The sequence below is a fragment of the Centrocercus urophasianus genome, unplaced genomic scaffold, assembly GCF_019232065.1.
Source record: "Centrocercus urophasianus isolate 14NV4802_14NV808 unplaced genomic scaffold, USGS_Curo_1.0 seq_12, whole genome shotgun sequence".
NCBI classification, from domain to species: domain Eukaryota; kingdom Metazoa; phylum Chordata; class Aves; order Galliformes; family Phasianidae; genus Centrocercus; species Centrocercus urophasianus.
This window is the reverse complement of record NW_024884364.1, coordinates 9,230,554-9,255,234: the sequence shown is the minus strand read 5'-3', so window position 1 is coordinate 9,255,234 and position 24,681 is coordinate 9,230,554. Positions and strand designations below refer to the sequence as shown.

The following is a 24,681-nucleotide window of genomic DNA, read 5'->3' as shown; positions in this document are numbered from 1 at the left end:
GTTTTTTTTTTTTTTTTTTTTTTTTTTTTCTAATTTCAGCTGCAACTGAAAAACCATTCATTCATACCAAACCAAAAACATCTGAAAAACCAAGAGTGCCATACACCAGACCTGGTAATGAAGTCATTCTTGTAATTTTGTTGGTGTTATTGTTTGTATTTAACTATTCTTTCTCCCTAGCCTGAGTTTTCGTGCTTTTTTTTTTTTAATCACAAATATTCATACCTGTTTTTGTGCTTCATCAAATGCATTGCCTTTAGGTCAGTCAATTCAAAATATGTCAAAACTACAAGTCCAAGTTACACTGCAAATAATATTAGTATGTATAGTCTAGCATTGGAAACATTTTTCCTGCTTTCTATTACACTCAGCAAGTGATGGCTGAAATGTAGTAATTGGAGAGCTGACAAATTTCAGTGGCTTAAATGCAGTTTTCTCTTACAACTAGAGAGGCTCTTTGTAAGCACATTTTTCCCCCGTAAAATTCTATATTACTCCTTTGAAATATGCTTATACATTCAGCAAAGGATGTGTTATACTGAAATGAAGTACTCACAAAATAGTTAGGGTAGCCCTTGTCTCTTCCTGTTTTTGTTAAAAAATCAGTATTACAGGAGAACTTACTGGAAAGATACTGCGAGCAGTTGATATTTAAGATATTCTGTTACTTTTTAGTTTGGGATGTTTTTCAAGTTTTACAGATAGTGAAATGTAATTTATTTCCATCACAGTTCAACATTTTGATATTTTAATATAAAAAACATATAAATATTTTAATATTTTAAGCATCTCCACGTTTTCTCCCTTAACAGCAGTACATCAAACAACCCCACAAACAATTATCACAAAAACTTCCACCACCACTGAGCAGTCAAGGGCAACAATGGGTAAATAAATTTCTTTAATCTTAAGATGCAGATATTTACAATTTCTGAATTGAGAAATTTCTAGAGAATGTGCTCTTGTGTGTATTTTATCATCATGCTACTGTTCTTCATTCTGCTTGCATACACATTTCTGAATACAGATGAGTCTCACTTCTATCCTAGTCAGAAGCCTTTATCAATTGCTCAATTAAATTCCATGGTCTAATTTATTTATTTTTTTAGAGCAAGAATTTTAGCCATTGACTCAACATACCCTACAGCTCAAATCTAGATATTTTCTGGGTTTTGAAAAGCCATCTTGTTTCAGGTTCCAGGAAACCATGAAATTGTTATTGTCTTTTTTTCAGGCGTTTGAGGCATGTATTTTTGGTGGGCGAAATACGGTGTTGAATTGTGACTCCTAAAGAATACAGTAACAATATTTTTCCTTTTTTTCAGCTCCAAAAGAAACAATGCTCCTTCCTTTCAAACCTAAATCATCTGTTGAGACAGAAGTACCACAGACTAAACCTGGTAATTAAAAGTTTTTAACTTTCAAAGTGTTACTGTTGTACTGAGTTATAATCTTTGCCGCGATTCCTTACCGCAGTGATATGGCACGCACAATATTTAGAGATAAATTAGCATCGTTGTTTGGCTCGTAGTACATCAATAGATTACATCAAAAATAATGCCCCAAAAGGGCATAAAATACTTGGGACACAAAAGTAAAGATGTATTCTCTAAAGGTTCATTTTTTTAATTGGTGTATAGAAGACATTAAAATATGAGGAACTTGATTAATTTTGAATGAGAGTATACTACTGTAGCTGGCTTCACTAAGTTTTTTAGGAAGTTTATTACAGAAAATTAATGTGCTTTATTTTTGCAAGTTCTCTTGAAACTCAGGCTACAGAATCTTAGTCAAAGATAGGTGATAGGAGTAGAAGTACTGTCTTCTGATCAGTGCAGTAATTGCAATAAATTTAGAGATCCAAAGTTATAATGAAGTATACATAGTATATCAACATCACCCTTTGTGTGAACTATTTCCATAAAAATAACTTGGTAGAACAGTTACAGCACAGAAAGAAAATAAAGGAAGGAGTGACAGCATAAATCTTAATTTTTTTTAATCCATAATTCTCAACTGTCTCCAACTAGTAATACCTTTTTTTAGGTAAGTTGATGAACAGTTTTATCATTCCCCTTTTTTTTTCCTGAGAGTTCTTATGTAGCTAGAAACAATTTAAGCACCATTAATTAAAAGAACAATACCTATATTTTGTTGTGAAAATCAAATTGAACAGTCCAGCAAAAAGACTTATTTTCTAAAGGATTATTTTGAAAAACTCTCTGTAATTAGCTAGATTCTAAGTCTCAATTGAACCCATTTCCAATCATATAGTATTTAACCAGTATCATATTTTGGCACCACTGCAAAGCTTGGTTTAATAAAAGAATTTTAGAAATTGCAGCTTAAGTAGTTACATTTTTTCCTTCTAAAATTTAGTTCACTTTACTGACTTTTACACAAAATAGAGGCTACTGTTATCGTGAAAGTTGATAAAAACAAGTGGCACTATTTGGTCATCACTATTTATACTAATAAGTAGGTTATTTTCCAGCTTCTGTATTCTATTGTTATTTCTGAAAGAAGCAAAAACTCATACAGAGTGTTTCTGCTTTCAAGTCTCTCCTTTTCATCCAATAACTTAGATATTGCTGACAAAATTTTGTCATATCTGAGTCAGGATCATAGAATCATATCATAGAATCATAGAATGGCCTGGGTTGAAAAGGACCACAGTGACCATCTGGTTTCAACCCCCTGCTATGTGCAGGGTCACCAACCAGCAGACCAGGCTGCCCAGAGCCACATCCAGCCTGGCCTTGAATGCCTCCAGGGATGGGGCATCCACAGCCTCCTTGGGCAAACTGTTCAGTGCATCACCACCTTTTCACCAGAAAAGAATGCCTTAAAGATAAATATGTTAGGAAAGCACAAGTTAGTGTCCACCATTAGGATGTCTGCTCTGAAGCTGAAGGCCCAACAGAACACTTGCAGTGTCTGGCTGTCAGTATGAAAATACATCCAGGCTAATTAGAGCGCATGCCTATTTCCTGTCACTAAAAATTGTCTTAGCAGACGTGTAGATAAATTTTCATGAAACACACTTAAGATGAAAGATACTTAAGTAAATCCAATGTCATTGATTTCATTTCTCATAGAGTAATGTTTTATTTCTCATAGCTCCAAAGACAACACACCTGGGATCAATTAACCTTATAACAGTTCATGTTGTTGATGGGTCCAAAATGACTTTGGGTAATGAAAATATTATGTCAGATTATTTTTTGTTTATACCTTTCCTTTCTCTGCTTTTCTATATGACTAAACTTACACTTTAGTCAACAGAAATAACTTAAATATATCTCTGCCTTGTTCATTTGTTAGTCTTACTCCAGTGCATGTACAAAATATTGATGTTTTTAATTTTCCTGGAACTTTCCTGACATTTGGTTGATATTCCTTATAAAAATTCTCATACATGAGGAGTCATATAAAAAGACATTAGCTGCTCATCTTTTCCACTGTCGTTTGATTTATTAATTGTGTACATCTTCCCAGTCTTTTAGTCTTTGCATGAAACCCTGATTATCAGCCAGGTTTCTATCACTGACTTTTTTTGTTTATTGTCTGCACTCAGTTTAAATTTCTCTTCTACCTGTGGTGATTTGATGTTTAAAAGAAATAATTTCCAGTTGATAAGCAATGAAATCTCCTATTTCAGTTCCCAATGAAACGTATCAGATTTCACCCAAACCCAAAACTGCTCTCACTACTGAAATTCCATGGTTGTATACAGGTAATTCTTATGATTTTCTGTGTTGCATTGACTACCTACATCTGTTAAGTAAAATCAATATGATTTAAGATTTAGTGGCTTATTCTTGTTACTCCTAAAGGCTTTTAAGTACTCGGTTTTATGTGCCTGGTCCTCCATTCAATAGTCTTGCAAACACAAATGTAACTGATTTCCAGATTTTTCTTTCCAAAATACTAGATCTAAATTTTCGGAAAATTTCCCAACTATAACTGTCAAAAATGAGTAATACATTCTTTCCACAAGAAATGTTTTCTCAGGCACTTCAAAGAAGCTAGAGTAAGTGATGTTGATAGGATGGTTTTTAGACTCAAATATCAAATAGCTAGCTGTATTTATGTAAAGACATTTACCTCAAAGTTACTGAAGTCCATTATTTGGCATGAAATGACAGTGACAACTGCTTACATTTTTAGCTTTCAGTGAGATTCTCATACATACTGTAATAACTAAAATGTTGAAACTATCGGACAAATGAAAGGTGGCAGTAGGAAAAGGTTGAAGGCTTGTAATTTTAATCTTGCTGATGTTGCTATGTTCTACAGCTCTATATAGTGTCTGCATTGAATGCTTTCGTTTGTCTTCACAGGAATATTTCAATATTTCTTGTTTTGATCTGGATATTTGATTTGGGGAGATTCAGTTTGGTGTTTTATTTTGAGGTTTTTTGTTTGTTTGTTTTTTACAGAACCTAAATAATGTCTTAAGGCCATGGATACCTTGCAGAGCTAACTCTGTATCCATATACAGTTGGGTAACTGGCTGTAAATATTTTATATCTTTTCCTAAACCTAAACATGAATGTAACTGGTCAGACTGCATGATGGAGTAATCTGACCACTAAAGAAACTAGTGTGCATTTTGGATTGGAACTCATAGAATTCTCATTTGTCCATTTTGCTGTATCACTTTGGTGCATGGACCATTTTTTTGTGGCAAATTACGCTGCATTATTGATGTTGCTTTTACACATAGTATTTAAACTGAACTTTATTTCTTTTTAGCAGGACATAAAACACGTCTCACTTCTTTAAGACCAAGGCCATCTGATAAATCACAGGCCAGACCTGGTAATAATTATTTATTCTTTTTTTCTTTTTTTTTTTCTTTTTTTTTTAATGGGATGGAGAAATCATTATTTAATGAATGATGTTCACTTGTTCTTAGAGGAATCTTACTTATTGTTGGGAAAAAGGCAGGTTTTTCTTCCAATTAACCAGTTTGCAGGTAAAGCCTTTCCAATGTAGGAGAAGAAATCATACATACCAGAACAGCAACTGTTACTTATTCTTCTCTAATATGGAATTGTTGCCATCACAAATAAGTCTGTTTGACTTTGTAGTCTTCTTATGAAACTTTTTTCTTTTTTCTTCTTTTTTTTACTGTTTTTTGGTTTTTGATTTGTTTGTTTGTTTTAACTTCTTCTCAGCTCCAAGTAAAACCACAGTAGCACCAGCTAGAACAAAAGCACCTGGCTTGCCAAAATGGATTGTGCCAACAACAGGTAGAGCTATTTTTTTTTTAACGTGTTAGGAATGTTACTTAATGAAATAATCTTGAACCCTGCAAAATACTTCATTACGTTTGATTTGAAGTTAATTCCTTAGAGTACAGTAAAATATAATTGCTGACTTTAATAATTCTATATTGTTCTTGAGTGCCATGAATACAGAGTTATGTTAGACAGTATGTAAAAAATTTTCATTCTTCCATATAGCAGTGCCCCGGTAGTGACATTTTTAGATGAAGTAGAAAAAATAATTAAAACAAAAGCCAGAAGTGTTAACATAATAACAGATATTTAACTATTGTAAGTGTTGTTTATTGTGCTTACTGCTATTTTAGGTCATTACTATAGTATTACTTTAAGCAATTTTTGTCTTAAATGCTTCATCTGGAGTACCCACAAGTCTTTATTTCTATGTCTTTACAGTAGGGCTACTTACCATCAAGAACTACTTTCACTGTGGTAGATGATGTCAGAAATCCTCACAAGGCTATATTAGCTTGTTGTGTAAGCTGAGTATTCACAAGGAAACTGATACCTTCTTTTAAAGTTCTGAAAAATGACACTTTTGCAACACTTTCATTCCTCAGCTATTTATGTCTTTTCCTCTAAGTGAAGACATCATGAGGAGATCTGTTAGCTAGATTTTGCATCCTGTCAAGTGGGTCCTTTAAGTTAAACAGGATGTCCAAAGTGCTAAGAAGGAGTGGACATATATTCTCAACTTTTTATTTGTACATCTAGTCCTGCTGGCATAGCAACTCACTGATACCTTCTTATAACACGACATCTTCTCAAAAGTGCAGAGAGATCACTAATGAATTTTTCACAATCATGACATGACCAAAGAGGGCTGCAGCTTTTAGCAAATTCTGTTCATTCTCTACTATATTCTACCCTTGATGATCAATAAGTAAAATTCCCAAACTTTCTGTAGTGCAAGTACATCACAAATGCAATATCTGAGCAACCCTCACAACCCTTACAACCCTCCCAAGAAATATGCAATTATGTGTTGCAAACGATATCTTAAATCCACTGAAAAGACTTAAAAAAGAGAATTTGACTAACTTTGAAGCCTAAATCTTACCGAGAAAAAAGTTATTTTTTTTTCAGTAGATGACATGTTAGAGAAATTATAATACAAATTAATATGTTTTGATTATTTTTGAGAGTAGAGAAGTATGTTTCTTCCACTATGAAAACAGTAAGTTATTTTCTGTAGTTAGCTGATCAGAATTCTTTAACCGCTGGTGTAAGCTGTTCAGAATCCTTAACCAGCCTGTAAGAAACAATAAGTTTTCAAGCATTTAAACATTATTTCTTTTTCTGAAGAGTACATTTGTTACTCTGTTGTTTCAAGACCAGATAGGACATTTTACTTCCATCAGGCATCAATGTTGAAAGTGCTCCAGTTCTTCTTCCTGAGCATACACGTTAGCGTCAATGTTTCACCCCATGCAAAGTGTGCTTGGCAGCTGCAGGGCCCAGATGATAAGCTGTGGAGTTTGTTTTTTCCAGCAAAAGTGCATGGGACTGTAGTTGGTTTCCTGGCAGGCTTTTAATTCTCCTGGTTAGTTGTATAGGTAGCTGTTATGCCAGCTGGTTAACATGACTGTGGGAAAGGAGCAGGGGTTGCACCTTCTTGACTAGCATTCCTTTTTGTTTTTCTGCCATGTTTTAAGTCATTTTAAATAAATTCTCTACAATTTAAAGACGTGGATTTTTGTATTTACTTCCATGTATGTAATATACCTTACCCAAGCAGTATCTAGTTTAATTTTTAGCATTTAAAAACTTCTGGACAAAATTCAGCAAACAAAGTTTCAACAACATTTAGCCTCCATTCTGAGAGACAGTTGGTTTTCATTAGAACAGACAGCAACTTTATGCTCTCCTTGGTTTTTATTTTTGAAACTGCGAGTGTATAGCAAAGTTCTACAGGAATTCAAATATTAAGGTGTAATGTGTAGATGCAGTACTGGGGAACATGGTTTCATGGGCAGCATTGTTGCTAGGTGGACAGTTGGACTAGATGATTTAGAGGACTTTTCCAACCTTAATAATTCTATGATTATATATGCTCTAATTTTTTATCAACAGCACTTTTCTACTTCTTCCCTTCTAATGGCATTCCTGCTTTTAGAGATGCATTAGTTAGTTTTAAGCTGTCTCAGACCCCATGCATGCTTAAAAAATAATAATTTTAAAAATTGTAACTTAAAGAAACATGGATACACATTCATCTAACGAAATTATTCTCAGTTCTATTACAAGTTCGGATGAATGTTGAAATGCTTATACTATGGCAGCTAACATAGCCTGCTTAACACAAGTGCTATGATAAATACAGAAAGCTGTGGGACATTGCAGGTACTTTGTGTAGAAACAGACAAACGTCAGTGATTTTGAAGAGCATTAAAGTACTCAAAATTGAGACTTTTGTCAAAAGGAGCATGTTTTACAAACCTAATGATAGTGCATGGTTCTGAACAAAATGTTTCTTCTGCCATCTGGAATGTTTACAACATTTTTTTTTGTTGCTAGCTGATACAACTCAGAACAGATTGTGATTCCCAATTATATAGTTAAGAATAGAGGCAGGCTTTTTGAAGACACAGGTGCAGAACTAAGTTAGACTTGTAATAGATACTTGCATGCCTGGGTGATTTTGTGAGATTAGGCAATGTAATGATACATTTTGCTGAAGTATTTATTGTGGGGTAAAGTTAAGAAGTTAGTATGCTTTGTCTGATGCCTATGCTCTATAAGATTTCTTTTTCTTTTTAAAGCTAACACTGATGTTCTCATACACCTTCCTCAAATGCCATTCACAAGAAACACTGATTAGTGCTCTGGTGCTTTGTGTACCTGAAGACCTAATTAATTAACCACTTTAGTTACCTGAAGGCAAATTGCAGTTATATTAAAATCACACAATACGTTTAGGATTTTCAGTCACAGGGACCAGAAGAACCACATCTTGATACAACTTACTTCAAGTCTCATTATTTTAACCTGTAGGGAATCATTTCATGTTTCCATACTGCTACTTTATTCTGTGAGAATACTGAGACTCAGTCATATTTTTAGAGTGCATACTTTCCATCCAATTCCATTTTTACTGTGGATTTCTAAGATATACTTAGCATCAATAGTGAAACAGTAAAATATATTTTAAAAAAATAGGTTCTTCATATGTTGAAATACCAGTGTAGTCAGTAACAAGTTGAAGACTGGATTATAAAAATATGAAAACCTTTGTCGAAATGTTTAGATCACATGGAAATAGGCTATCCAATTTGATCATTAATCTCTTATTTATTTTCCTTTCAGATTTCAAGGTTTTCTGTCATGTCATGAGAAAGGGTGAATTTTTCACAAACGTGATGATCACAATGTGTGATCTTCTCGGTCTACCATATTAAGAGATTTTCATAAAGTAAATACACTTATTTACTTTATCCTACGAATGGATAAAGGTTATCCTATGAATGTCAGCTTGTGAAACAGTTGATCTGTACTAGAAGTTGCATTGATCTTTTTAATGTCATTTAATTTATTTATATTTTTAAAGCATTAATATTCCTTTTAAGTAGGACATTCTTCTGTATATAAACTGAATTTTATAGACCCTTTGTCTCCAGTACTCCAAGTATAGATTGTTTGTTTTCTGAATTCCTCTAGTTATTCAATATAGACAACAAGCAAAGACATTATTTTTGAGGAAAAGAATTTCATCATTTACAAGAATCAACAGACATCCTCTGTGCTGAAAATCTGAAATGTTCCTTGTACTCATCTTTGCACTTATAATTTTGGTTTACATCATCAGTTTTCCCTTAATCTTATTCTCTATTTCTAAATATACCTTCATCAATGAATACTTAGAATTAAAGTGTAGACTCTCTAGATCAAGACTACTTTCTACTTACTTGAATAGGAAAATAAAATAGATATAACAAAGGTATCACTAAAAATACCAGTTTTGCACTTCATGTTGGTGAGAGTTTGAACCTATACAATGTAGAATTGTTTCATAAGTCAGTACTGCCCTGTAGAAAATAGTTTACTCCCTTTCCCTTCACAGATGACATATATACACCTGAGGATATTGCCAGACATATTGGCATGGATGTAAAAAAACCTTTGGAATATATTGACACCTGGGAGAAGCCATTCTCTGGTAAGATTAACTGAAAAAAAAAGATACAGAGATTTCTAATAGCTATGAAAAATCAAGACATTATCTTTCTTACATAAAAACACCTCCGCTGAAGAAGAGAAATTCTTAATCGTCATATTCATGCATATACTTCTTACTTCAGGATTGTTGTAAGAGATAAAAATAAGAATATTTCGTGGCCTCTTCTCATTCTGTGGCACATGTTTGCAACTATAAATTACCATCATCACTGTTTGTTTCACCCATTTGGTCAAACAGCCACAGTACTGTAAGCGCTGATTATTTTCATTCTTATATAGTCTAGATAGCAAGGGAGAATAGATAATCAAAATACATTCCCACTGATAAGAAGGCTTTGTTGGATGTTAGGATAGTTAGGAAAATTAGAATGCGAGGGATGTTGCAAAATACCAAGGTGGAGTGAAATAGCTTGAGTTTCTTTACATGTGCTCTCCCAGTCTTATCAGTTTTAACTCTCTTGAAAGAGAGACAATTGCATTTTCCAAACATTCAGAATATTTTAACTGAAGATATGCAAAAACATTATATGTTATATGTGATATGTTATATCAGAATTTGGTTGCTTCAGCCTACGTGGCTGCTTCAGACATTTCTAGCAGAATACCAGTCTTTACACATGTCAATCCATACAGAGATTTTTTCACTTTTTTACATTAAAGTAGTATTGGATAACATATCTCTAATAATAATTCACCTTTGCTACATCTTACACTTCAATCTGGGGGGGACTGGTTATATCAGTTAGAAAGTACAGAAGTAATGAATTCTGTGAGTAGGGCACTGAAGTAGTTTCCAACTACTCTCAGATACTGTTTACTGTGGGAAGAAGTATCCCATTGGCTTCCAAAAAAAGAATGGTTGGCAGAAATGAGACTAACTAACTACACATAAAATGAACCTTGAAAGCATTTGTACAAAATCCTGGAGGATCTTTATATTATCAGTGTAAGCTTGGTTTAAGATACCATAACACACACTTTCCAAAGAATTCAAGACTGAAAATACAACTGTATTTATTTTCATGCTTCATGTCTTTGCTTTTACTACTAAATCAAACGTGAAATAGTATTTCAGATGTCAGAATATGACTTCTGTTGTATTTTCTGATTTTATTGACTTGGAGGTTAAATAATTTATGACAGTGTCCTATTATGTCATTCAGGAACTACATCACCTAGACCTCAGCATCCTCCTATACCTCCTGTCAAGCCTACACCAATGCGAAGAAAGCCTCTGCCTCCAAACACTGTGACGGGTAAACCAGGCATACCAGGTATCTCAGCCTTTTCAGCATGAGCATGTTATGTGTTACTTAACTCACTATCTGTGTACAGGAGAATTTTATAGTATAAATTCTTTCTTAAATTAAATGTGATATCTATAAAAAACAGTTTTCTTAAAGAGCCTTGTGTCTTTTGTCTGAATATATAAATTATTTCTATATAGAAACAGATATATTTAACCTTGTTATGTATCTCATCCACAGTAAGGGAGGTGAGAGCAAACCAGCATCAAATGAGCATAATACAAGTCATCCTTTAAATAGATCAACCATAAAAACATTTCATGTCTACTAATAGCATTTGCAGTTATTTAATGTATGTATCAGATGGGAGATATCAGATATTATGCTTCAATACATATCCACAGCTAATAATTTATAAAAAATTCTGTCCTGTGTATCTGGCACATGCATTAACCTCTGGATATAGCTTGAGCTAATAGGCAGGCAAAACTAACTTATCTGGGACGTAGAGGAATAGAAGTTATCACATGTACAATGAGTTTAGCTTCATTTATGTGTAACAGTGTTCTTTCTTCTCAGTATCATTGTTAGAGCATGCAGAATCTTTTACATTTCCTGTTTTATTTTAGTTTTATCCTGACAGTAATATTCAGTATCACTTCGTATGTATTTGGATTTGAAATTAGAATCCAAAGGTTAATAGGTTAATGTTAATTCATCTCACTCTGCTTAGTATCATAATACTCCCCTCCTCATATTACTCTTTTTATTTCACTGGAAATACGAAAAACGTCTTGGTTCTGCTTTATTAATCATTTCACTTTATTTGTTTTGTTTTATTTCATTTGGGGAATTTGTGTGTTATTAAGGCAAGAAAGTTATGGATTTTTTTCTCCATTTTCTTGAAAGCAAAGACCACCTTTCTGTTTGGGTCTATCAAGGAAGACTCTTTTGACTTCTGTGTCCTTTGCTACAGAATCTAAGCTGATCCATCTCTGCGGACATCGTTGTGAGAAAGCTTACCCCAGTAGCAGATCTTCATGGTGGCAGGACCTAAATAAATCTTTAATATTTTGTGCAGCAATTTAGAAGTAAAGATCTCAAAGATGGTTGAAACAAGCTGTGTATCTGCACAACAGCAGAGCTAAGAAATGTTGTCTGCACTTCCTGTTGACTGGTGGTATTTTCTTAGTAATAGCTAAAACAGAACATTAGACCTTGTCAGTCTTAATATGTAGCACACAAAAAAATTTGCCTTGATGCATTTTCATTTGCTTGTAATGGGATCTGTTCTTATTTTCTCCATTAAATCTCTAATTCATCTCACAGCATTTTGGAATTCCACCTTTTTTTTTTCCATACACTAGTGGCCAGGTTATGGAGTAGTCATCAGTTGTCATGTCTTCCTAGACATTCAAGACAGAATAAATTGGTTAGATGACCTGGACCTTCCTTGTAGGGCCAGTAGTAGATTTTCCTTTTTCTTTGTTTCATAGTGTTTATTCAGCTTAGTTTTAAACATCGTGCAAGTTTCTTTCAGTTCTCTAGAGAGGTTGTTCCACATCATTAACAGGAAAATTTTGCTTCAATGTTCCTCTTGGATTTTTCCTGTCATAATTTTCTTCTGTTTCTCCTTATTAATGCTGTGATTAATTCCTTACTTGTATCTTTCTCACTCATCCACTAGATTAATGTTATGAGAAAGTCTATATGCAGGCATTAAAAGTCTCTTAGCTATGTAAAAAAAAAGAAAAAAAAAAAGTAAAAAAAAAAGTAAGTTCCAAAGCATTTGTGGAACTGGACTGAAGTGAGAAGTAAGAATCTAAAATTTCCACTGTCCACTTTTATACTACCTTCATTTTTTGAACTTAATTCATCAACATTCTGCCTTCAGTCATCATGTTATGTGTTGTACTGCCAGTGAAGGTGACTACATTATGTAGTTTGTGGATTTTTGAAGATGAGATTTCATAGCCACAATTGTCTGGTAGGTTTCTGAATATCAGTTACTGACTTAGCTCTTTTGTCTTGTAAAGAAATGTGCTCTTTTATTCAAGAAACGGAATGTTAATGTTGGTTATTTTATGACTTTTACCAGTGCTTTATAGCCAGGTCATGTTCTAGCTAACTGAAGTTCTTAAAGGCAGTCTCCAAATAACAAAGAATTTTATTATTAGATTTCAAGGTAAGTTATATTGCCAATATGGACAACTCAGACTTTTTAAATCCAACTGGAAGCTATTGAGTAAGTTTTGAGGGAAGTAGTTTTAATGAAAGTATTTACCCACATATTTTATGAAGTAGTCATCAGAAATCGGAATTCTGATGAGAATGAAGTAGCTTTTTGATTTTCTGAATAGTGAATGCCTTTTTGCCATAAGCTCCTCCTTCTGTCACCATAGCTAAACCAGCAGGACCAACAATGCCCGTGAAGACAGGAGTACCATATAAGACACCAACAGCTTTTGCAACTCCAGAGTATTATGGTGAGTATAACACAGACAGTTCTGAACTGTTTGTTTGTTTGTTTGTTTGTTTTCTAAAATGCACTTAAGTTTCCTCTTTTTTTCTTGTTTCCTTTTCTTGAATACACTGATCCACCATATATTTAATATAAGAAGTACTCTATCTGGGATGATTCTGATTTCTGTTTTGCCACTTTGTCTTTGGTAAATTGGCTGAATTCATATCAGTATCTTCTAATATACACCTTTGTAAAAGGAGAACATGATGACCCTTCTATCTTGGTAGAAATCAATACATGCTAAGCAGGACTTCAGTACTATTCAGTGTCTGCTTTTAGTCTGTGAGAGAAGTAAATAAGACACTTCTTTTACTGAACATTTCATTTTGTATAGGATATAAATTAAAATTGTTAACTTGACAGTGGCAAACACTCAAGCTGGTTGTGGTATCCTACTACCTAAGATCAATATGTTACTATCTAGATCAGAAAAAAGAAAGAATGCAATAGGATAAACATAATGATCTGTTGTGAATTAATCTTTTATAAAATCATGTAGGAGTAAGCTACAAGTGGAGGAACACTTCCAGGAATGATTTAAAATGCCAGAAGAACTGTGAAATTCTAGAGTTCTAACATTGAAACAATATTTATTGCAAACTGAGTCATAACTGTGTCTCCTTACAGTTGATGCAACTGTCTTCAGTTCAAGCCCTACGTCAGAAACAGACTCTTCAGGCAAACCAAGGTACCTAGGTAGGATTTTAAAAGCTATGTTATTTCAATTTGGGGAAATATATGGAAACAGTCTTTAATCAAAATTTTCTTGTTTGATTATTTGAGGGCCAGAACTTCATTTGATTCTTTTTCACCTCAGTCAGATGAAAGGGCTCTGTGGAGAATCAGGATCACCAGCCTGTTCTTGGCTACATTTTACATCTATTCTGTTTTCTTCCATATTACAGCCTCCTACTTGCAGTCTAGCAAATTTGAATTTTAGAGCTAATGAGTTTTTAATTATAAATTTCAGTAATTTTCTTTTACAAATTTTCTTGCAGAATGCAAGACATTTGCCTCAGGTTTTCTCCAAGGTTTGATCCTGTACTGCTGAAAATGTTTGAGATTCTAGCATTTTCTAGAAGCTGCAAGTTAATGACTGAATTACTCTCAACTAAACACTACTCTTGCTGGTGGACTAGTGGGCATTACGTCTTTGTATTATCATAGCACTCAAAAGTTGCAAATGAAATTGTGGAGTCACTTTGCTGTAGAAAGAGTACAACCCGTTGTGCTCTTCACAACAAAATTTAATTATTTCAAATTGTTTAACAACATGTATTACTCATAAGTGCCTGTAAAGTAACTTTTCATTCATGACCATGGGAAGAGAGTGAAGTGAGTGCAGATTCCATATCTAAAACAACCAAAAAAATAAGAAAATTTTAAAAAGAAATAAATAAATAAGTCAGAGCCACTTAGAGAGAGTATTGAATATGTAGTTTTTAATTCTTAAAGTCAAAAAATGGATTTTGACTTGTGCATATTTTTGCATAGTCCCTGAACTGGAAGTTGCATACTGGGTGGAATTGCATTGATGTTTTACTAAAACATCAGTGTTTGTACTTTGTATGGAATAATAACCTTTTCTTATTGCTTTTAGCACCCCATGTCAAATATATGAAGAAAGATGATGATGTGCCTTGCTCTATCACAAGCTCTCTTGAACATTTCCCTCAAGAAGAGGCTGGCATCAAAGAAGAACCTACTCGTCCTCCACAGAATCCTCCAACCAACCTCACAGTTGTGACTGTTGAGGGCTGTCCAACTTTCGTCATATTGGACTGGGAAAAACCAGACAATGATACTGTTACTGGTTGGTTTGATTTTTCATCTATTTTATCAGATTACAGTATTTCTGTGGTTTTATGCAATTTAAGAAAATACTGTTATTTGAGAGGAGCTTTTGTGTCATGCTACTGTCAGTCAAGTACGTGTAAGAAAATGTCAATAGATTAGAACAACATTTTCTCAGCTATATCACTGGAGACTCTGATGACACAAAAAGATACTTAAGAAATATGACCATATCTTCCCTTCATTTCTAACATTTCTGTTTACTGTAGATAAGAAAAACTTTTCAACCCTTCTGGTAAGAACAAATCAAGAAGTTCTAGCAATGTAACAGAACTCTTTATTATTAATTTACATACACACAACGGAGACATCTTTTGTGCCTTACGGATGTTTTTGATTAGTGAATCAGCAAGCCAGACGTAAGCCAGAATGCTTACATCATTCTAGTAGATCAGCAGAACTCTGCCACATATGATCTGTAGTATCCACCATAAGGTCACCAAGTTCTCTCTGTTTAAAAACATCTGTTTATTTTTTCTCATTTGTAAAAGGTTATTGTATTGAGAGTAAACACTTTGTGAGGCAGGCATGAATGAGTACCTAGACGGGTAAACATGTAAGAAGACCACTCGTAATTCTTCCATCATCTTCCATGTATCAACACAAGCTGACCAGATTTGAACATTTGAGAGGAATTTATGGTTCCTCTGTACTGTCAGAAAATGACTTTCATTTTTACCTCTGACATAAAAGAAAATTTTGATTTGCAGCGTCACTTGTAGTCCACTACTATGGCCAACCAGATTTGACTGTGTTACTTTACAAGAGAATAGAACAGTTAAAAGCAGGAACTCTGGAGAGCAAGACTTGATGATTAGCCATTCACTTTAGAATATAAGTGGGATGTTTTCAGATGTTGCTCTATGTGCCTGTCATGAAAGATTTGAGTGCAGAGGTATAATAATGACTGTCACAAATTCTCTTTCCCAAATTAATCCTTTCTTGTTCCTCTAGAAATGATTGCTAGGTTCAGCCTCCATTCTTTCTTGTTCTTTCCACAGTTTTGGGAAATAATAAATGCAAATTGAATGAGACACATAAAACAAAAATTAACCTGCATCTTCTGAGAAACAGGAAAAAAGTTGCCTCTCCTGATGAATGAAAAGGGGAAACAAATGTCTGTAGGCTAATATAAAGTATCAACAAGAGATAGGAATGTTTACCTAACTTGCTGTGTTGTGCTGTTAAAGAAGCGTGAACCTATTCATAGCCTAAGTATGAGGCTGAGGAGAGGCTATGTGAACAGTCCCCATTCTAAGCAGTACTGCAGTGCCTCTTTTTGTTTTGCTCTGTTGTTTTTGTTGACATTTAGAGACATTTTCTCCACATACCAAACCTTAGTTTGATTAGATCAGATATTCACTTAGTCTGCATGTTTTCTTGGAAGCAGGCCTGCTGTTTTTCTTGAACGTGTCATATCCACTGCAGCACAACCAGTTCAATTACAGAAATGTAAAAATATTTACATTATAGCTGGGAAAAATGTCAACATGCATCATGTAGTGATGAAAGCAAGGCCTGGTTGCCATTTAAATACAGTCTTATTTCCTTTTTTTTTCACGTTTGCAGGGAAAACAGACCAAGCAATGCACACTGTATTTTGTGTCGTTAGGTGGAAGTGCTTGCTGTAATCACTGTAAAAATTAATTTTCTGTGAGATTCTTCTGGAAGACTTGTCTGAGACACCTGGCATAACCCTCTCTCTTCTGAGAACGGAGATTAAAACTTTCTGCAGAACATACAAATAGGATTCATTTTGTTTCACTGAGATAAACAGTTTTCATTCTAGGTAGCTTAATTTCTAGAAGTAACAACAATCCCATAAAAACAATTTCAATTCTTTTTAAATTCAATATGTGTAACACATAATGTTTGAACTCTGTGGTTTACAAATACTCCCACTGAGTTTGTCTCTTGAACTTCAAAAAAATATCTCCATTATTGATTCATCCAAAGATATTTTCTGGATTCAGGAGAAGGAAGCAATGAATCCCATTTTCTCAAAAAGGTGATTATTTCATGCTGGCACAAATACAATATTACTTGTTTAGACAAACAAATCAAATTTTCTGTCATCTCTTCTTATTTTTGTGCATGTTTTCTCAAAGTTCTGATTTGGGCGTCAGATTTTATTTTTTTTTTCAGATAGAACTGTGGAAACAGTGGTGTAATTTTTTAAGCCTTTTTTAAGAAAGAATTGCTCTGGTTGACCTTTAGCTAATGTATTGCATGAGGGTTTTCATCATTTTGGTTATTACTAAAAACAAAGTTGTACTTCAGTAATGGAAAGGTCTGACAAATAATACCAGAGCAGTGATCAAGCTTACCTTGTTGTTTTCATAAAGGCTACAAATGTCAGGGACCAAGACATTTTTGCTGGTGTTCTGCTAGTCTGGTTGTGTTGCCTCAGTGTATTGCCTCAGAGCAGCATATTCTCTAATCCACTGGGGTTCATTGTTCGTATGTAGTAACAACCTGGTGCTGAATGCATTCCAGTAATTCTTTGTGTGTGTGCGTGCAAGCACATGCCTATGCACACATTGTTTTATGTTTTATTTTTCAACTTGAATGAGTTAAAAGTTCAAATCACATGGTTTTTTGCATCTGAGCTATCCATTTCTGCAGGTCTGTGATTTTGTTTTTAATAGGCAGTGCTCTTCTGCTCTTCAGGGGTGTCTTCTAGAGGAGCACTTTTGAGCAATGAAAGTTCGAAATCTTCAGTATCAGCAGTAATTCTTTTCTTCATGCTGATATTCTTACATGCTCATAAACCTATTTTAAAGTTTAATTTTGCTCCATATATGCTCCAAATAACTGAGACTATTTTAAGATATGATATAAAAATACCCTTTTGAAACTATTATGGCAAGGGATTTAAAATCCACATGTGCGTGTATATATGTAATTACCAGGACTGAATGACTGGCTTAGAAGCTTGGAATTTTAGAAAACCAATGTTTTAGGGATGCTTTGCACTCCCACTTAATTTTATCACCATTAAATAACTTACTACAGTGTTTTCAGTGTCTGCTTTTTGCAAGAAGAATGCAAAGAAAGACAGAGCTGCATATTCACGGTCAAAATTAGATCAGTTCATTTCTGTGTTTGTGCATACGTTCATTTTCATACACAATTAGGAGAGACAGAGAGTCTGAAAGTCCAGCAATACTTGTGAGAATTTTCTTCCTTTTCAACACTGAGTTTCATTGCAGGTAATGTTTTATCTTTCTATGTTGACAACAAATGGATATACTTGTATGGAGAAATTAAGAAGAAAAAAAAAAAAAAAAGCCCTACGGCTTGCTAGTATTTACTTAAAAACTTGAAAATTAATAGTGTCATGAGAGAAAAAAACAAACAGGAAAGGAAGTATTTTTGTAGGGTTCATAGGTAGTTCCTTTGTTCATTTTTGCAGTATAATACATGCTTTATTCCACCATGCTATAGATCTAAATTACGCATGTTCTTTGAAAATGTTTTGCTATGCTAGCTTACAGTTAGCAAAGCTGAACTTGGGATTATAGACAATTTTTAGGAAGATAAAGTAAGATCCTGAGAAGCTGTGAATTTCTTAACAGAGAGGAAAATCAGCAATATACTCCATGTTTTCATTAGATGAGGCAGTTGTGAATCACATTGGGGGATGCATATAAAGAAAGACTGTGTCTTGGACTTAGCTATGGTTTCACAGACTCATAGAATCATAGAATTACAAGGTTGGAAATGACCTATAAGATCATCTAGTCCAACCATCTCCTCATCATCATTGCCACCACAAGCTACTAAACTATGTTCAACATATCACTTGTTGAAGGGTTATCTTCTTCCCAACCACATGACTTGCTCTTGGTGGTACATACCAGTGAGATAAAGAGAAAGTAATAGGCCTCTATAAGTAATATAAATACAGAAGTAAATTTAAACAAAATTCTAAAATGCCATATTCCCTAAGTGCACAACCAAAATTAGTGTGGAAATCTTAAAAACTTAGCTTCGTCAAGGTTTAAGCATTTAGAAACTGTAATTCCATTTTTGATTCTTCTTTATTCAGACAAAAGGATATTTAAACTTTTGTGTTCAGAAATCTGTTAACAGCATGCCTTTGGCAGAGGTGAGATGTTGAATATCCTCTGTCCCTCAACTAAATTATGAGAAAAGATGAGGGACTAGACACTCATCAATGTGTAATTGGAACTCTTCAGGTGTTTTTCTAGCTGTTTTAGAATAATGATGTCCAGACTTGTTCACATGAGACATCCATGCAGCCTGTTAGACAGTGGAAGATGAGAAAAAGATGAGAAAAGAGAGAGCAATAAAGATGCTTAAGCTAGAGCTATTATTTAAGCAAATTTCTCTTTACGGTAATTTTGCAGAGTATGAGGTCGTGTCAACTGAAAATGGAGCGACTGATGGTGAAAAGGAGAAGTCAATTATCACTACAAATCAAACTCATTCTACTGTGGAAAACCTAAAACCTGACACAAGGTAATTAAATAAGAATATTTTTTAAGTTAATTCAACTAATCTAGACTGTCTGCTAACTTCTACTTCAAATGAAAATGTATTATATGTATAAAAGTAAGAACAGTTACTTCAAATAATACATATATTTATAACGTATTAGAGCAAATTGGTTTTAATCCTGCTCTGATAGGAAACGGTGTGCTCGTATATTGCTTTCTTTTAACAGATAATGCAGTTCTGAGGAACGTTTAGGAAATTTCCGATAAAATATGTATGGTCTGGGGAGAGGGGGAGAAAAGCAGTGTCCTGTGTTTCTGTTGTTCATTTATTGCATTGTAAAGTTAGTGAATAACAAGTGTTTTTTTCTGTAATACCGTTTGACTATGGCAATCATATTTTTCCACGACAAATACACTCCCCTTTTCTCTTACTATCATTAAATTTGTAATACAGCACAAAATTCTGTGCAGAACCCATCACAAACTTTAACTTTTAGGCGACATGGATTAATCCGGCACACTGGTTTCAGCTCACCTACTTTTACCAGCAGCTTCCAGAAGGAGGAATAAGGAGCTGTTGCAGAAAGTGAAGAGGAAAGGAAGTAGAAAAGAAAGGCTAAGCAAAACCAAACAATAAATAAATTAAAAAACAGCAACAACAAAACTTTGAGAGACTCCAAAATTCAAAATACGGTTAGAATGCTGATAATCACAATTATCTCTGTCATTTCCTAAGGGAAATTATTCTGTTATTTCCTAAAGTCAGACTGCTTGTGAAAGGGTGAATTGACAATATGTTGTTCTGTCACTTATGTCAGCAATACAACTGGTGCTGGAGACCAAGCCTTAGTTTCCTCCATTTCATCAACAAATGAGGAGGCTGAGATGAGACAGCAAAGCAAAAGATCTCTGGACTAGCAGCTAAAGAAAGACACTGGGCACTGCTGTTTGTGCTTTCGCTTCTATTTTAATCTCTGCTTTGGAATGAGGCAGTTCCATTCTTGAAAACCATCTTCAGACAACTGTTTTGGGTTGATTTTTTTTTCCAGAAAGGATGCAAGATGGAGGCAGGCAGAACCAGCTAGAACTCTTGGAAAGGTCATAAGGAGGACAGGAATTGTGGGAAATAGATAAGCTGGTTTATTTAACTTTAATTTGTAACAGTTCTGCCAGTACCTATGAGAAGATGTGGAGAGCAAGAGCAGAGCAGAGACCATGGAGACCAGCTGTCTTTTGTAGTGTGGATTTTGTGAAAATAAACTTAATATGAGATCAGCACCAACAGGCAGATGATGTCTTAGGATAAAGAGGAGTACCTTCACCCTGATGAGGTGATGGTTATAATCTCCATTCCCACTCTCAAAAGAGAAAGGCAGCAAGTATTTCTGGATTCAGTCCCTTCAGTCCCACAGGATTTCAAGGAGGTGAAGTCCTCTGTGCAGTTCTGCTTGATTAAATTGCAGTTTCAAAATGTGTGTTTCCTAATTTTGAAGACTCAAAAGGACAAGAAGTTATTACTGTTGCTGTTTGAATCCAGGCTTGTTGGCACATTAAGTTCAGGAAAAGTAAGAAAGTCATTGAAGACGACTGGCATCATGTAGACAGTGTCAGTGTTGCAAAGAAAAACGTATATCCACAACAAAGGTTTCCTATTTGTCAGGAGCTGATTGCTCACTGATTATGTAAATGGCCAGGTGGGTAAAGGTGACTGAAAATAGAAGGGAGAGACACACAGTGAAACACAACTGAATAATTAACAGAGTCCCTGAAATGTCTGCAATTTCATCAAGTAATACATTAAATCCAGGAAGTGGATTTTTCCATAACTAGCTTTAAAAGAAAGAGCTGTAGAAGAGGTGGAGCTGGAAAAAAAACTTGGAGGAGAAAAAGAAATCTGTCTTGCAAAGGACCAACATTTACAAAACTACTAGCAAGTATATGGAAAGAGATGCTCAGTAGCAGAAAGTGAATTAGCTAGGAAAGAACCTCTTGGCCCTGAAACACTTTGGAGAAGCTGACGAGCTGAATTTGAGATTCTAGTTTTTCCAACTTTCCTGAAGCCATCAGTGATGCTGTGTGAATCCCATATGCAGCTCTGAAGATTCAGTGCCTCCAGAGCTGAGAAAAGTTCAAGATTGATCCAATCTGGGCAGATCTAAATTGAGAACTGCCAAAAGGAATAAGAATGACTGTGAATGTTGAATCTCAGTTTCTGTCAGTAAATTTTAACCAGAAGCTTCCTATGGCAGCAGAACTACAGTTCAAGCCTGTAATTCTCCAGATGTTTAGTCTTGAGGAGCTTTACATGACAAAATGGTCTGTAGCCCCCCCTTGTCCTGTTGAGGTAAAACAGATAGGATATGCTAATGCCTGGCCAGAAGCTGAAGAATTAACTGTCCACATCCAGGAGGACCGAAGCAGCATGAACAAATCATCAGTGCAAAGGGGACAGAGCAGGCAGCTGTGAAAAACTGAGTGTATCTGTGCCTGACAGATCATGCTGTTCCTTTTTTCTGTTGCATTCTTCTTTCAAGTAGATCATACTGCTACCTCTGGAAAGCTCTGCAGTAAGCCAGGCACCCCTCTTGAGGAAGACAGCTTTTACAGATGAGGAGATAATGGCCAGACTTGGAGTATTTAAGAAATTTGGACTGTGCTAGGAAGACAGTTGCAGTGAGAGACTGTCAGTCTCTCTTGAAAAATTGCTTGTGTGGTTGCAGCTGTCAGTAACTATAAACGTGGAAGTTAAACAGGATACAAATTTCTCTGAAAAGGAGGATTATTATAATGGCCATTTACCTGAAAAGTGACTAGATCCAGAAAAAATAGTTTTGCCAAAAGAGAAATGGAGTTCTCATTAGCAGTGCGGTTATCAGCTACTTGTTTTTCAGACATTCATACCATCTTAGTATGGAAATGAAAATGAATCTTCATAGACAAACAGCAACTTATGAGAGCTATTTCTAAATAAATGAAGTTTCTGGAAGTTTGTCATATTTCCTGTTTGTCTTATATGCCAACCTTATTCCTTTTTGGTGACTTGATCACAACACATCTGGACTTGAGATCAAAGTAGAAATTAAAAATCTGTCAGAATGTGAGGACATATGCCCTTTAAATAAATTTGAGGCACAGTCATTTGCTTCCCACACAAATGCTTGTTAAAAAAAAGACTTCTACAAACTCCTGTATGGTTTGATTTCCTTGGAGCATTAAGATTCCTGCACATTTTTCCAGAAAAAAAAGGGGACATTATATCTATTCCATTCTCTCTTAGTAAAGCAGTGGCATTTCTTTGAAGAGTTTTCCTTATAGGACAAGTATGTCTTTTTCACCTGGAGATTTGCCAAACACAATGCTTGAGGTATTTCACTATCACATCTTAGAAAGCTGCTGTTTATCTTAGCGACCTGGAAAGTATTAATTGTGATTTACATAATATGGTTGGTCAGAGTTCTTGAAACTGCTACTCCTCCTGGCATTAAGCTGTTATCTGACTCCACATACTCTGGATCTAGATTTCTGTTTAGTTTCATCAAATCTTTTGCTTTTACCTGAAATATCTCAAAAGTTGTACATAATGCAAGCTAAAAGACTATGGATAATTCTTACACAGAGAGTTACCATGGAATCATAAAATCATAGAATGGTTTGGGTTGGAAGAGACCTTTTAGATCATCTAGTTCCAATACTCTGCTATAGGCAGGGACACTTCCCTCTAGATCAGGTTCTCAAAGCTCCATCTAGCCTGGCCTTGAATGCTTCCAGGATAGGGGCATCCACAGCCTCACTGGGCAACCTGTTCCAGTGTCAGTGTCTCACCACCTTCACAGTAAAGAATTTCTTTCTAATATCTAGTCTAAATCTACCCTCTTCCAGTTCAAAACCATTTATCCTTGTCATGTTACTGCATGCCATTATCAAAAGTCCCTCTCCAGCTTTCCTACAGGCCCACTTCATCTAATTGTGCTCGAAGATGAAATCTTTCTCTTGTTTTACAAATGTCTTCTGCTTAAGAATTTCTGTTATAGATGTGCTCCTGTGAGCTAATAATCACATGTACAACTTTATACTGAAGGTAGCTATTATTATCTTTCACATTATTTTCAAGAATTCTAGAATAGATTCAGATCACATTTCAGTCATCCCTCTGTTTGTTGTCACACATCCCACACGAAATTTTCTGCAGCTTTTACTATCTTTATCCCTCAATTAGTCCTTCTCATTAAACAAAGCTAAATAGCTCAACTCCATTCATCCTTCTTTCTTCTAGTTCATTCAAGCATTGAGTAACTGTGAGCTTGTTTGTGAACCTCTGAGCAACCTCACGTAGCTTTTAAGTTGGCTCTGTAATGAAAAGAGGCCTGGATCAGATAGACCTTCAGACCTCCATTCCAACCTGAATTGTTGTACGATTTCTTCTTATGCGAGTAATTTCTGATCTTATTAATCTTAACTTTGCTCATATTCTTTAATGCAGGCTGAGATATTTTTGTATGTTTTGTATGTTATCAATTATTTCTTAGCAAAGAAAAGAGAGAAAAGAATGTTCTAGTATGAACTATGTTGTCAGCTTAATATTTGCCCCCCAAATGGAAAATTCACAGTTTTTATGCTGAGAGCAGGTTTTTGAGAAGTGCACCATCTACTTTACTTGGAAAACATCCAAAGCCAAACCACAAGATTTATCATTTTGGTCAAAACAATTTCAGTCTATTTTCCAAGCAGTCATTTGAGGAGACCTGTAACATTCCATCTAACTTATCATACAGATCTCATATATTTGAGTTTGTTTATAAGACTGCCCCCACAGGAACTCTTATTTTCACTGGCATACCCAGAAGCCCATTCTTTGTGCTTTTTGTCTGTCTTAATTTTACACTGCCCTTAAACAAAGAAAGTACTGCAGTAATTTCTCCTATGATAATAGTCAAGCAAGATCTGCCAAGTGAGCATCTAGCAAAGTAAGCTAATTATTCAGATTTTTCAGCATTTCCTTAATTGAGATGTTTGCTTGTAATCAGCCTAGAGGGACCTGACATAGAAATGGGCTTAGTATGATTCTTGATTCCTTCATTTTGTCTCATGCATAGTAATGATGGTGTTCAACTCCATTATCTCCATCA

At 34.8% G+C, this 24,681-nt stretch overlaps 1 protein-coding gene across 9 annotated transcripts in view; it reads left to right on the top strand.

Annotated features, from left to right (window-relative positions):
• LOC122156051 (ABI family member 3 binding protein) overlaps positions 1-24,681 on the top strand; it is a 121,010-nt gene that overhangs the window by 81,951 nt on the left and 14,378 nt on the right. For 6 of the 9 annotated variants that reach the window (XM_042810508.1, XM_042810506.1, XM_042810505.1 and 3 more), the window contains 13 exons: positions 40-114; positions 813-887; positions 1,326-1,400; positions 3,121-3,195; positions 3,662-3,736; positions 4,759-4,824; positions 5,184-5,258; positions 9,352-9,447; positions 10,631-10,741; positions 13,117-13,200; positions 13,866-13,934; positions 14,839-15,051; positions 19,466-19,577. In XM_042810508.1, coding sequence (XP_042666442.1) covers positions 40-114; positions 813-887; positions 1,326-1,400; positions 3,121-3,195; positions 3,662-3,736; positions 4,759-4,824; positions 5,184-5,258; positions 9,352-9,447; positions 10,631-10,741; positions 13,117-13,200; positions 13,866-13,934; positions 14,839-15,051; positions 19,466-19,577 — 1,201 coding nt within the window. The remainder of the gene's footprint in view (positions 1-39; positions 115-812; positions 888-1,325; positions 1,401-3,120; positions 3,196-3,661; positions 3,737-4,758; positions 4,825-5,183; positions 5,259-9,351; positions 9,448-10,630; positions 10,742-13,116; positions 13,201-13,865; positions 13,935-14,838; positions 15,052-19,465; positions 19,578-24,681) is intronic. The other 3 variants (XM_042810504.1, XM_042810507.1, XM_042810512.1) reach the window with 3 other exon arrangements.